Raw genomic sequence first — 15,563 nt, 5'->3', positions numbered from 1 at the left:
TTCCAGTAGGTTGGTTGGCCGTTCTAAATTTCCGCTTGGTGTGAAGGAGCATGATGTACATGTGTTTGACGCTATGATGGATGGATGTCTCATTCATGATGAAGGTTTAAATGAAATCGATGGTGGCATAAAAGCTTGCAGCCTCACACAAATACATCTCAATGATCTTTAGGTTTTACATAATTCTTAATATTTGAATGAGTCTTACATTGCTTACTAAGAAGACCGGCCAACCTGAATAATTTGAAAATGCTGTGGAAAAGAACCTGGAGAGCAGTTTTAAATGTTGTGTACTTCATTATCTGTAGCCGCTTTATCCTGTTCTACAGGGTCGCAGGCAAGCTGGAGCCTATCCCAGCTGACTACGGGCGAAAGGCGGGGTACACCCTGGACAAGTCGCCAGGTCATCACAGGGCTGACACATATGCCGCTTTTCCACTACAAACGCGGCTGAGTCGGGCTGAGCCGTGCCGTGCTGAGTCGGGCTGAGTGGGGCTGTTGGAGTTGCATTTCGACTACAACCGCGCTGAACCGTGCTGGCTGGAAGTGGGTGGACACATTGGGTGGAGTTAGCGAAAGTGGGTGGACGTCAGGTGATGTCGTTAAGCAGCGCAAACAGTGACATCAGTGAGCTTTTAAGCGGTAGTCTCACGACCCGAATAGTAAACAATAAACATGGAGGACATGGAGTCGTTAGTGTCGCTGGTCTTGGTGCTGTGGCTTGTTGTCACCGACAACGCCAACAGATACTGGCAAGAGCGTATAGATGAGGCGAGGTGCATAAGGCTTCAGAAATTCTCGTAATTCGTAATTCTTCTCCTTCCGGGTTTGCGGTGTTTACAGATCCCAGCGCGCTCGTGGGGCGTGTGTGGGCATGTGAGGACACTCCTCCTCACCAATCAGTGCACAGGGGAGTGTCTGCTCACACCCCCAACCTCACTCGGCTCGCTTTGGCTCGCTTCAGCCCCACTCCAAAACGGTGCGAGTTTTAGGGGCTAAGCAGGGCTGAAGCGAGCTGAGTCGTGCTGGTTTTTGGTAGTCGAAACGCGAGCCGTGTCGGGCTGAAGTGAGCTGAAGCGAGCTGAAGTGAGCTGAAAAAGGGTAGTGGAAAAGGGCCAATAGACACAGACAACCATTCACACCTACAGTCAATTTAGAGTCACCAGTTAACCTAACCTGCATGTCTTTGGACTGTGGGGGAAACCGGAGCACCCGGAGGAAACCCACACGGACACAGGGAGAACATGCAAACTCCGCACAGAAAGGCCCTCGCCAGCCACTGGGCTCGAACCCGGACCTTCTTGCTGTGAGGCGACAGCGCTAACCACTACACCACCGTGCCGCCCCAAAATTTACATTAACAAAAAAAATGAATCGTAATCCTTGATTTATTGTAACATCATATGAAAAATATGATCCACCTGAAATCCTTGAAATGTTTTTCAAGCGTTCTGTTAGCTCATAGACCTGAAAAGGAGGTGATTTTTCAGATCTTTCATCATGACGTCTGAGATTGTGTTTGTGCTCGTCAGCACCTGTAAACGTCGGCCCCTTTTCTCCATATTTCCATAACAGGTGTTCACGTCCCAGCTAAAAGTCCACGTTTATTCACACAGGTGCTGACCAGTGAGGGAACTAGCTGCCCTGGATCATATTTCCGAGAATTATACAATACGCTTGTGTCCCTACTGTGTCATGTTGTCCTTGTTTTAAAGAATCGCAACTTTGGATATTGAGAATGTAGATAGAGAGACATAGTGTAGATAAAAAGACAAGCAGTCAGAATAATGAAGAGTGAAAGGAGAGGTGAGCACAGATAATTAAACAGTTGTGTGTGTGTGTGTGTGTGTGTGTGTGTGTGTGTGTGTGTGTGTGTGTGTGTGTGCACTCCCCATTACTCTAATCAGACCACTTCTGTCTTTATGCCAAAGACTTACAGAGACGCATTGTATTAGAGCACAGAGGAACCTTAAGGCAGACGTGGAAAGACTCACACAATGTGTTTATCATCTCCTGCGTTATCTGAAATAATAAGTTAATAATAAGAACCAGCACTATTCAAAATCTGAACTTTGTTTTTCATCTTACATCCTCCCACAATCCTTTTTTCTCTCCATTTCCTCCATGTTTTCCTTTCCTCATAACAAAGTCCTGACTCAGTCCCAGCAGCAGTGTGAGGTTGATCACATTACTCTGCAGAAAGCAGAAATTTGCTGGCCGCCAGCTCTAAAAAGCTTCAAAAGACTCATTGTTGAAGCCTTCAGATTCTCAAAGCTTTATCTACAGGGCTTGTCCAAAATCAGAGAATACACTGTCGCCACCTAGTGCATCAAGACCCACAGCATAAGGACTGGGGGACTGGGGAAGCACCGACTCCACAAGGCCGACTCCTAATTTTAAGCCTGAAACCTAAATGAGAGGGTGGAACAGTAATTAGGACGGCGTGCTTTGCTATGCTACCAACTGCATGAGCCTATTTATTTACATTAATTACAGTATAATAGCATGTTTTAATGCTGAAAAAAGGATGCAGCTGAAAGAGGAAAACATAAGTTATGTACATCACCTTGCTCATATTTCAGCATGTGATTTAGTATGAAGCATATTTTGGGTGGAATTTTTTGGTAGTCGAAACGCGAGCCGTGTCGGGCTGAAGTGAGCTGAAAAAGGGTAGTGGAAAAGGGCCAATAGACACAGACAACCATTCACACCTACGCTCAATTTAGAGTCACCAGTTAACCTAACCTGCATGTCTTTGGACTGTGGGGGAAACCGGAGCACCCGGAGGAAACCCACGCGGACACGGGGAGAACATGCAAACTCCACACAGAAAGGCCCTCGCCGGCCACGGGGCTCGAACCCGGACCTTCTTGCTGTGAGGCGACAGCGCTAACCATTACACCACCGTGCCACCCTATACTAAACTGAAAACTCAATAATTTCCAATATTTCATTGATTATAAATGGAAATCTGGCAAGGAAATGGATTAATTTGGTTTTTATTCTTCTCTGATTTGATCACCAGTTGCCTGTAGCAGTAAAACCCATCTTCTACACACACACACAGTACACACTGATCATGTTGTTTATTATGGCCTGAGAAATTCTGTCCCAGTCCTGTGCTTTCAGATATTGATGGGAGCAAGAAAACACTGTTGTAGACACCAATCCAGAGAGTTCCACAGAAATGACATGTCTGATGAGTTGAGTATGCAGGACATTGAAGAACTGGGACATTTTGAGCTGCTACAAAAGTGTGCACCCATCCCTGCAACATCAGACCTTATTCTATCCACATTCACTGGATATGAGCAATCGCGCTCTCTGATTGGCTACTCTACTACTAGGCTATTACTTGGTGGGCAAAATGGACATGTGAAGGTTGAGGATCTCAAAATTTCTGGCTGTGGGGGTGTCGTGGCTCAGGTGGATAAGGTGTCATACCATAAATCTGGGGACTCGGGTTCGATTCTGACCCGAGGTCATTTCCCGATCCCTCCCTGTCTCTCTCTCTCCTGCTCATTTCTTGTCTCTACACTGTCCTATCCAATAAAGGTGAAAAAAACCGTCTTTTCAAAAAAAAAAAAATTCTGGATGTAATGACGACACCAGAAAACGTGAAAACAACATCTATTAAGTCTTGGCAGTGTGGAATCCCATATAGTTCAGTTTGTAGGTTGTAATGTTGATTCTGTGAAGGATTTTTATTGTAACTATTGGCAATTTGAACTGAAGGCCATGTTGCATATGTTTGGATGTTCGATTTGAGATTGTTGGTTCTTGGTGTTTCTTCGTTACTCACTTGAAAGTGATAGCTGTAAGGAGAGATGGAGAGATTGTCTATGACGTTTTCTGATATTGCCTGTTTTCTTTATGGATATACTGAAATTAAGGTGGCACGGTGGTGTAGTGGTTAGCACTGTTGTGTCACAGCAAGAAGGTTCTGGGTTCGAGCCCAGTGGCTGATGGGGGGCCTTTCTGTGTGGAGTTTGCATGTTCTCCCCATGTCCCCGTGGGTTTCCTCTGGGTGCTCTGGTTTCCCCCACAGTCCAGAGACATGCAGGTTAGGTTAACTGGTGACTCTAAATTGAGCGTAGGTGTGAATGTGAGTGTGAATGGTTGTCTGTGTCTATGTGTCAGCCCTGTGATGACCTGGCGACTTGTCCAGGGTGTACCCCGCCTTTCGCCCGTAGTCAGCTGGGATAGGCTCCAGCTTGCCTGCGACCCTGTAGAACAGGATAAAGCAGCTAGAGATAATGAGATGAGATGAGATATTATTCCCTTAGTGTTAACTTTTGTGGATTCCCACCCATTTTGAAACTCCGCTATCATATGATAGCTGCCAATTTGGGAGGGTGAAGGTTAACACATGCCTCCTCTAGAACATGCTTAGATAAGAAATACATCTTTTCCAGCTGATACTGCCAGAAGAATGCACTCTGTGGGAAATGATATGTGCCAAGTTCTCTTTGTGCAAACAGCGATCTCAGAATAAGACAGGAGAAGAAGTGAGCACTCGTTCCTACATAATAAAAGTATGAATAAATCTTCATGAGTCCTGTATGTAGACTTCTGGCCTTGTATGGAACCCATAGTAATGTTGGAACAAAATCATATGAGCTGGTTTCACTCCTCAGCAGCAACTGTAATCAAAGATAACAGCAGATAAATAGATATAAATTACTTTCTCTCTCTCACACACACACACACTTCCAGTCATTCGGTGGTTATGCTGACTACTGGTTTCTGATTTGCTCTCTTAAGCCTCCTTTAGTCTCTCCAGCTCCAGTCAAATCAAACTAATCAATCTAATCTTATACTCATCAAAACAATAATAAACACTTCCTCTCTCCTCTCTCCATCTCTCTCCTCTTCTCTAAATTGTATACTCATTATAAGATCAACTGTATTATAGTAGCGGACCAAATATTGGGCGATGTCTTCCTGTAAAATCCTTTTCAAAGCCGCAGCTCGCCATTACTGTGTATTAGTGGTGGAACATTGTGGAGAATTCCAGTTATAATAACACTTAATGAGCAAACATCATGTTTTCAATATAACAGTGTTTGACACAAATTATTATACATGAAGAATGGTTTCCTCTGAGTTTAGCTTTGTATGCTCTCTCTCTAAAAAAGGGTTAGCGTTAAAACTCTATCCTGTTTTAAAGGAGCTGTTTGTCATTTTAGAGCCCTCTGCTGCCTGTGAGAGGAAGTGCAATTGCATTTTCAAAAATCCTTCCTCCTAACCGCTATCTCTATTAAATATCACTCTTCAACCCCACCATCTCATGCTGAAACTATGAATGCCTTGCACAATGCCTTTTAAAGAGAAAAATGTTTCAGCAAATAATCAGGAGAAATAAACTGAAATGAAGAAATCCAGACAAATATACTGTGTGCTAATATTGTGAATCTATGGTATATTTAAAATCGTGAATATTATAGATGTTTAAAAAAAATTAAATACAAATGTCACTTTTAAGACCATACAACATACTCCTGCTGCACACACTGCCACTTTATTGTACATATAAACATCTGTACATATGGGTTAACTCCTACTAACTGTACATACAACCTTACATGCTCTGTAATCGTGTCCACTTACCCTCTGTAAATATGCGTTTAAATATTTTAAAAAACTAATCTGTATATTGTCACTGTCCATCACTGTTTATTCTATCCACATTCACTGGATATGAGCAATCGCGCACTCTGGTTGGCTACTCTACTACTAGGCTGTCAGCTCATATACCGTGAGTAGAGAAAAACAAAATGGCGGAGCGTTGCTGAACCAACCGAGGACGAAATAAAAACTCTACTCGAAAACAAAACTCCCAGAAATATGGATATAATGAAACAGTTATTCCACTCAATCTCATCGTACATGGCTTATAGCCAACTCGGTGCTATGCGCCTCATCAGCTATCAGCTCATATATGACTCGATTTCATGGAATAATTGTTAAATATACTGTAACATATAGCATCACTATGCTGCGATACAGGGTGGCACGGTGGTGTAGTGGTTAGCACAGTTGCCTCACAGCAAGAAGGTTCTGAGTTCGAGCCCAACAGCTGGCGAGGGTCTTTCTGTGTGGAGTTTGCATGCTGTCTGCGTGGGTTTCCTCTGGGTGCTCCGGTTTCCCCCACAGTCCAAAGACATGCAGGTTAGGTTAACTGGTGACTCTAAATTGACCGTAGGTGTGAATGTGAGTGTGAATGGTTGTCTGTGTCTATGTGTCAGCCCTGTGATGACCTGGCGACTTGTCCAGGGTGTACCCCGCCTTTCGCCCGTAGTCAGCTGGGATAGGCTCCAGCTTGCCTGCGACCCTGTAGGACAGGATAAAGCGGCTAGAGATGATGGATGGATGGATGCTGCAATACTCACTTCTGGCACTTATCTGTAAATAATCCTGTATTTTGCACTTCTGGTTAGATGCTAACTGTATTTCATTGGCTTTGTACCTGTACTCTGCACAATGACAAAGTTGAATCTAATCTCATCTAATCTCAAGGTGTGCACATTGAAATGTTTTTGTCACTTTTTATTATGTGTACTTGTATACCATTATGTGACCACTATAACTATAATATCCTTATTAAAAAAGATGTACATGATTTGTGTTTTCCTGGTAAAGTAAAGCAGTGACCTCAATAACAGTTTCAGCCAGGTGGCAGCACTAACACAACATCTACAGTCAAACTGTATAAGCTTCTGTCTAATGTCATATCACACACCTGACACACACACAAAAAAGGTCATAATTATACAATACCTTGGAAACTTGAGCGGTTTGTAAGAATTGATCTCGTATCACTGGCTTGGATCAAGCTGAACTTTGCTAAGTATGCCAAGGTTACGCCGAAGCTGCTCAAAGTTCCCTGGTGATGAAGGGATTTGTTGGCACACCAGAAGAGGTTTATCTTACATATCAGCTTGTAATAAAGTCATATTGGACTGTGGTTGACCTGTGACATTTAGCAGTAAGAGAGGTGAATGACTAAGACGAGAAGAAGACCAGATTATCGCTGAAGTCTCTTTCTGCTCGTGTCTTTGCCTCTGTTTCTTTGTGCTAGTTATTTATATGTCCTTCCGCAACTAAAATAAAGCACACTTATACTATAATAAGTGTTCTAAATTGTGTAATTTAGTGAAGTTTGTTCCACTACTTAAGATTTAATCATGGCATATGGTGATTTGAAACATTTGCTGACAAATGCACACAAACACCTTCAACCAGTGCTGTACGTATGAGGAAAATCCCACACTGCCCACACACACATTCCTGTCACACGCTGTTTAAGACCCCATAGTGCTGCTTGGGACTCTAGGAAACCAGAGAGGCATGAAAAAAAAATGCTCCCACACATACACACTGCTTACTTAATATTATATTACAGTGTAGCTTTTGATGGGAGGAGGATGTCAGACAGCAATGCAGCATCAGTCTGAAATATTAAATGCTACAGTGGCGCTTGAAAGTTTGCAAACCCTTTGGAATTTTCTATATTTCTGCATAAATATGACCTAAAACATCATCAGATTTTCACACAAGTCCTAAAAGTAGATAAAGAGAACCCAGTTAAACAAATGAGACAAAAATATTATACTTGGTCATTTATTTATTGAGGAAAATGATCCAATATTACATATCTGTGAGTGGCAAAAGTATGTGAACCTCTAGGATTAGCAGTTAATTTGAAGGTGAAATTAGAGTCAGGTGTTTTCAATCAACGGGATGACGATCAGGTGTGAGTGGGCACCCTGTTTTATTTAAAGAACAGGGATCTATCAAAGTCTGATCTTCACAACACGTTTGTGGAAGTGTATCATGGCACAAACAAAGGAGATTTCTGAAGACCTCAGAAAAAGCGTTGTTGATGCTCATCAGGCTGGAAAAGGTTATAAAACCATCTCTAAAGTGTTTGGACTCCACCAATCCACAGTCAGACAGATTGTGTACAAATGGAGGAAATTCAAGACCATTGTTACCCTCCCCAGGAGTGGCCGACCAACAAAGATCACTCCAAGAGCAAGGCGTGTAATAGTCGGTGAGGTCACAAAGGACCCCAGGGTAACTTCTAAGCAACTGAAGGCCTCTCGCACGTTGGCCAATGTTAATGTTCATGAGTCCACCATCAAGAGAATACTGGACAACAATGGTGTGCATGGCAGGGTTGCAAGGAGAAAGCCACTGCTCTTCAAAAAGAACATTGCTGCTCATCTGCAGTTTGCTAAAGATCATGTGAACAAGCCAGAAGGCTATTGGAAAAATGTTTTGTGGACGGATGAGACCAAAATAGAACTTTTTGCTTTAAATGAGAAGTGTTATGTTTGGAGAAAGGAAAACACTGCATTCCAGCATAAGAACCTTATCCCATCTGTGAAACATGGTGGTGGTAGTATCATGGTTTGGACCTGTTTTGCTGCATCTGGGCAGGACGGCTTGCCATCATCGATGGAACAATGAATTCTGAATTATACCAGCGAATTCTAAAGGAAAATGTCAGGACATCTGTCCATGAACTGAATCTCAAGAGAAGGTGGGTCATGCAGCAAGACAACGACCCTAAGCACACAAGTTGTTCTACCAAAGAATGGTTAAAGAAGAATAAAGTTAATGTTTTGGAATGGCCAAGTCAAAGTCCTGACCTTAATCCAATCAAAATGTTGTGGAAGGACCTGAAGCGAGCAGTTCATGTGAGGAAACCCACCAACATCCCAGAGTTGAAGCTGTTCTGTACGGATGAATGGGCTAAAATTCCTCCAAGCCGGTGTGCAGGACTGATCAACAGTTACCGGAAACGTTTAGTTGCAGTTATTGCTGCACAAGGGGGTCACACCAGATACTGAAAGCAAAGGTTCACATACTTTTGCCACTCACAGATATGTAATATTGGATCATTTTCTCAATAAATAAATGGCCAAGTATAATATTTTTGTCTCATTTATTTAACTGGGTTCTCTTTATCTACTTTTAGGACTTGTGTGAAAATCTGATGATGTTTTAGGTCATATTTATGCAGAAATATAGAAAATTCTAAAGGGTTCACAAACTTTCAAGCACCACTAATCAAAAAACGTTCTGTGCTTAGAGATGCTGATGGCTGCTTTATCACCTCAGGTAAGTGAAGTAAGGAAGGAATCTTTATATGTATAGCACTTTTCTAAACATGGTAACCTTCACATGGCTTCCTGAAAGTGAGACGCATAAAACAAAGCCCAATGATGTGGCAAAAGATTATAAAACACATCACATAGGTACAATTATGATTTAAAAAAAAACACTACTAAGAGTTATTAAAATCAAGATTGTAAAAGAAAATGGGTTAAAGATGCACTGATCTAGTAACCTACTAAGAGACGAAAATGAAAAGTGTGTTAAAACATGGCTGTCTGGGTTTAATTGACTGTAAGATCCAGACATGGCATTGAATAATTTATATAATCGAAATCCACTGGCCTGTGAAAAGACATTGCGAGGACTTGTTAAGGACAGGAAGCTTTCACATGAGTCTGAAACTACTTTACATTTCGACTCAGTGTAATCCACAAGCCAGGTCAGTCAGGTCTTGTAAACTGCTGGACCCTTGGAACGCTGCCATTTCGCTTCAACACACTTTAAAGTACCATGCTCAACCGCTGTAGTTTATGTTAAACTTTATTCCATAATTAATACATGTTTTTCTTGTATCCCTGTCCTTCCACAAACCAGTATAACATGTCAGGTGTGCATGAATCAGCTAGTAGGACATTTTGGAAAGAGTTTAAAATAAAAATGAAGTTAGTCAGCTATTACGAAAGTTGCTCATAGGGTCCTACTCTTTCCTTTCTAATTAAGGCCTGCATTAATATTACAAAGTGTCTCACAAGTAACGTGAGCTGGCTAATTATGGCACGTGTTTGTGGATATTTTGATCTTGCCAAGGCTCAGTTTCTGTACTGAGTCTATACTATAATAAAGGGATCAAATGAAAGAAATGTGTAACTCTTTATTGACCCAGGACTGTCTGAACAGATGGTCATAAGTGTTTAAAACTCTGCATTTATTAAGCTACTGAGCAATCAGGAAGGCTTTTTATTTCATCCTTTATTTTAAGTAAAAACAGTCTGTCTGCCCTGAATCTACTAGTATATGCTCACACATGGGTAGAATGAAAGATATGGAGCATACAGTGGTGCTTGAAAGTTTGTGAACCCTTTAGAATTTTCTATATCTCTGCATAAATATGACCTAAAACATCATCAGATTCTCACACAAGTCCTAAAAGTAGACAAAGAAAACCTAGTTAAACAAATGAGACAAAAATATTATACTTGGTCATTTATTTATTGAGGAAAATGATCCAATATTACATATCTGTGAGTGGCAAAAGTATGTGAACCTTTGCTTTCAGTATCTGGTGTGACCCCCTTGTGCAGCAATAACTGCAACTAAACGTTTCCGGTAACTGTTGATCAGTTCTGCACACCGGCTTGGAGGAATTTTAGCCCATTCCTCCATACAGAACAGCTTCAACTCTGGGATGTTGGTGGGTTTCCTCACATGAACTGCTCGCTTCAGGTCCTTCCAGAACATTTTGATTGGATTAAGGTCAGGACTTTGACTTGGCCATTCCAAAACATTAACTTTATTCTTCTTTAACCATTCTTTGGTAGAACGACTTGTGTGCTTAGGGTCGTTGTCTTGCTGCATGACCCACCTTCTCTTGAAATTCAGTTTATGGACAGATGTCCTGATATTTTCCTTTAGAATTCGCTGGTATAATTCAGAATTCATTGTTCTATCAATGATGGCAAGCCGTCCTGGCCTAGATGCAGCAAAACAGGTCCAAACCATGATACTACCACCACCATGTTTCACAGACGGGATCAGGTTCTTATGCTGGAATGCAGTGTTTTCCTTTCTCCAAACATAACGCTTCTCATTTAAACCAAAAAGTTCTATTTTAGTATCATCTGTCCACAAAACATTTTTCCAATAGCCTTCTGGCTTGTCGACGTGACCTTTAGCAAACTGCAGATGAGCAGCAATGTTCTTTTTGGAGAGCAGTGGCTTTCTCCTTGCAACCCTGCCATGCACACCATTGTTATTCAGTGTTCTCCTGATGGTGGACTCATGAACATTAACATTGGCCAATGTGAGAGAGGCCTTCAGTTGCTTAGAAGTTACCCTGGGGTCCTTTGTGACCTCGCCGACTATTACACGCCTTGCTCTTGGAGTGATCTTTGTTGGTCGACCACTCCTGGGGAGGGTAACAATGGTCTTGAATTTCCTCCATTTGTACACAATCTGTCTGACTGTGGATTGGTGGAGTCCAAACTCTTTAGAGATGGTTTTGTAACCTTTTCCAGCCTGATGAGCATCAACAACGCTTTTTCTGAGGTCCTCAGAAGTCTCCTTTGTTCGGGCCATGATATACTTCCACAAACATGTGTTGTGAAGATCAGACTTTGATAGATCCCTGTTCTTTAAATAAAACAGGGTACCCGCTCACACCTGATCGTCATCCCATTGATTGAAAACACCTGACTCTAATTTCACCTTCAAATTAACTGCTAATCCTAGAGGTTTACATACTTTTGCCACTCACAGATATGTAATATTGGATCATTTTCCTCAATAAATAAATGACCAAGTATAATATTTTTGTCTCATTTTTTTAACCGGGTTCTCTTTATCTACTTTTAGGACTTGTGTGAAAATCTGATGATGTTTTAGGTCATATTTATGCAGAAATATAGAAAATTCTAAAGGGTTCACAAACTTTCAAGCACCACTGTATATCCATATATTTGTAGATATTTTTTTCAGTCCCCACTGAAATGTTTGTTCACCCCTAGTTTATCTCATGCTTTCAGTTAAAAAAAGACAAAAATTCTAAAAGTAAATAGGTGACTCTTATTCGGTCTAACCCTGTCATTTAGAATTAGCTGGTTTGTGGGTTTCTTCACTTGTAATGACAAGCCTGTTTGTGTTTGAGTTTGTTCGTGGGAGCTACTGGCTGAACTCATTCTCATTAGCAGGAGAGAGAGAGAGAGAGAGAGAGAGAGAGAGAGTATTTCTCTCTCTTTCTCTCTCGCTCGCTCTTGTTCAATGGTCCCGCTTTAGAGAAAGGCTTTCTTTTAAGTCGTATAATTGCTTATTGGATTTCAGGTTAGTGTTTCAGCTATTCAGCTGTCTGTATTAACATTATGTAGCTACAAGTAACTTTAAGAAATACCTTTCTTACTTCGGGTTCTAGCATTGTAGTAGTTGGTAGTGAAATATAAACTGGTCCTTTAATAAGTAACTTCAATCTTCATCACTACCACCATCACCAACACCACTACTGTTAAGGTTTCTGATGTTAATGTGTTAATGTTGGTGTCAGATTCAGGTGTAACAGAACATTAATTAGTTGCTTTAATAACCGTGCCAGTGGAAGGACAGTAAAACAAATGTGTGTGCATGTGTGTGTGTGTGTACTTGTATTTGTACTTATTACATATTAAGGACTGGAATATGCTTTTTAACAACAGAGTTTGGACATTTTTGGGAAGTGAGGACATTTTGGCTGGTCCTCACTTTTCAAAGTGCTGTTTGAGGGTTAAGGGTTAGTAGTTTTCAGGTTCAGATTAGAGTCAGGTTTAGGTTAGGGTAAGGGTTAGGGTTAGGCATTTAGTTGTGATGGCTAAGGTTAGGGTAAGGGGCTAGGGAATGTATAATGTTAATGAGAGTCCCCACAATGATAGAAGTACAAGAGTGTGTGTGTGTGTGTGTGTGTGTGTGTGTGTGTGTGTGTGTGTGTGTGTGTACTTACCCTAACCTTCACCATCACAACTAAATGCCTAACCCTAAACCTGACTCTAACCTGAACACTAAAACTACTAACCCTTAACCTTCAAACAGCCCTTTGAAAAGTGAGGACCAGCCAAAATGTCCTCACTTCCCAAAAATGCCCGGACTCTGTTGCTAAAAAACATATTCCAGTCCTCAATATGTAATAAGTACAAGTACACACACACACACACACACACACACACACACACACACACACTTGTACTTCTATCATTGTGGGGACTCTCATTAACATTATACATTCCCGAGCCCCTTACCCTAACCTCACAACTAAATTCCTAACCCCAACCCTTACCCTAAACCTGACTAACCTGAACCCTAAAACTACTAACCCTTAACCTTCAAACAGCCCTTTGAAGAAGTGAGGACTTATCACTTGATTTTATGGACCACAATGGAAATAAGTGTTTTCACTTTCTTGTGTCATCCATGTATTTTTAATGTATTTACAATTGTTTGTATGTATTTATATTGAATTTACTAAATACAATCAATCAAGCGGCTAGGGAATATATAATGTTAATGAGAGTTCCTACAATGATAGAAGTACAAGAACGTGTGTGTGTACTTGTACTTATTACATATTGAGGACTGGAATATGTTTTTTAGCAACAGAGTTCGGACATTTTTGGGGAAGTGAGGACATTTTGGCTGGTCCTCACTTTTCAAAGTGCTGTTTGAAGGTTAAGGGTTAGTAGTTTTAGTGTTCAGGTTAGAGTCAGACTTAGAGTTAGGGTTAGGCATTTAGTTGTGATGGTGAAGGTTAGGGTAAGTACACACACACACACATTCTTGTACTTCTGTCATTGTGGGGACTCTCATTAACATTATACATTCCCGAGCCCCTTACCCTAACCTTCACCATCACAACTAAATCCCTAACCCTAACCCTGACTCTAACCTGAACCCTAAAACTCATCTCATTATCTCTAGCCGCTTTATCCTGTTCTACAGGGTCGCAGGCAAGCTGGAGCCTATCCCAGCTGACTACGGGCGAAAGGCGGGGTACACCCTGGACAAGTCGCCAGGTCATCACAGGGCTGACACATAGACACAGACAACCATTCACACTCACATTCACACCTACGCTCAATTTAGAGTCACCAGTTAACCTAACCTGCATGTCTTTGGACTGTGGGGGAAACCGGAGCACCTGGAGGAAACCCACGCGGACACGGGGAGAACATGCAAACTCCGCACAGAAAGGCCCTCGCCGGCCCCGGGGCTCGAACCCAGGACCTTCTTGCTGTGAGGCGACAGCGCTAACCACTACACCACCGTGCCGCCACCCTAAAACTACTAACCCTTAACCTTCAAACAGCCCTTTGAAGAAGTGAGGACTGTCACTTGATTTTATGGACCACAATGGAAAGTGTTTTCACTTTCTTGTGTCATCCATGTATTTTTAATGTATTCACAATTGTTTGTATGTATTTATATTGAATTTACTAAATAAAATCAATCAAGCGGCTAGGGAATGTTTAATGTTAATGAGAGTTCCTACAATGATAGAAGTACAAGAACGTGTGTGTGTGTGTGGAGGGGGTTCTGCACACTGATCTCCAGCAGCAGCCAGAAGAGGAAGAGAGGGGAAAGAGGAGGGGAAAAGGAAGGACAAAACGACCGGAGAGAAGAAAAGAGGAGGAATAGAGGAGTGTTTGTTTGCACTTTATGTTGATTTGAATAACGCTAAAGAGGAAAAAAAATCTCCCAGCGTTCAGAAGAGCAAGCTGATTTGCACAAGTTTTGCATCAGAGAGAGAGAGAGACTCCTTCTTCTTCTCAGCTCGCAAACCGACACGTGTTGAGCTTCACTTTACTCATCTGGAGTTGAGGAGCTTCAGTTGTTCAGGCTCGTACCGGAGTGTGTGTGTGCGCGCACCAAGACGGACACAGAAACAGTTTGATCTCCACGTGGTGATTTTTATTCGCACTGAGCCGGAGACGGGAAGCCCGGAGCAGAGTTTCCTCCCGCTGCGCTTCCTGAAGCCGCTCGGACCATGGCAGCGGTGTCGAGCCCGGAGTCGAGCTCTCAGCCCCGGGTCTACTTCCAAACTCCCCCCGGTACCGAGGAGACCGACAGCCCGGCCCGGAAACAAGGCCGGGTTACAGTGAAATACGACCGGAAAGAGCTGAGGAAGAGACTCAACTTGGAGGAGTGGATCATAGATCAGCTTACAGAGCTGTACGACTGTGAGGTGAGACACCGAGTCACTGACACCGAGTCACTGACACCCGGTTCATTAGCGGTGAGCTGGAGAGCAGCACACGGACTCAGTAACTCTCAACAAGGACTTATTCCTGCCAATACAGCCTTCGTGTAGTTTATCCGAGCTGCATTATTACCAAACAACTCCAGCCTGGACCTCGTTTCTTACAAACCACTGTCATTCACTGTAGTGATGGGAGTTCCGGATCATTTGACTCATAAGAGTCGACTCTTTCGCCTACTGAGGTGTTCATTGGCAGTTTGTTCAAAGTGATAAATTTAATTTTCGGATAAATTAGAACTCACAAGATACAAATCACATGTTTCTGTGCTAGCTGTGTACAGTGTTTCAAATTCAGGAAAGCAACATCAAACGACACCGAGACCAGGAGAAAACGAGAATAAATAGAGTGAAGAATCTGTTGATGCGAATAAGAAGATTAAATGTTGAAAGTGTTTTGATTCAGTTACGCGCTCAGAGTCAACAGCGGTCGGTTCATACGAGCGTG

At 42.2% G+C, this 15,563-nt stretch overlaps 1 protein-coding gene across 1 annotated transcript in view; it reads left to right on the top strand.

The window, feature by feature from the left end:
- Positions 1-14,408: 14,408 nt before the first annotated feature.
- The window catches only part of ppp1r14bb (protein phosphatase 1, regulatory (inhibitor) subunit 14Bb), a 67,627-nt gene continuing 66,472 nt past the window's right edge, over positions 14,409-15,563 (top strand). The window contains exon 1 of the mRNA XM_060918611.1: positions 14,409-15,043. Within this exon, the coding sequence (XP_060774594.1) occupies positions 14,846-15,043 (198 nt within the window). The 5' untranslated portion in view covers positions 14,409-14,845. The remainder of the gene's footprint in view (positions 15,044-15,563) is intronic.

The sequence above is a fragment of the Neoarius graeffei genome, chromosome 1, assembly GCF_027579695.1.
Source record: "Neoarius graeffei isolate fNeoGra1 chromosome 1, fNeoGra1.pri, whole genome shotgun sequence".
Lineage (NCBI taxonomy): Eukaryota > Metazoa > Chordata > Actinopteri > Siluriformes > Ariidae > Neoarius > Neoarius graeffei.
Note: the sequence above shows the minus strand (reverse complement) of the source record. Positions and strands in the feature narration are given on the sequence as shown.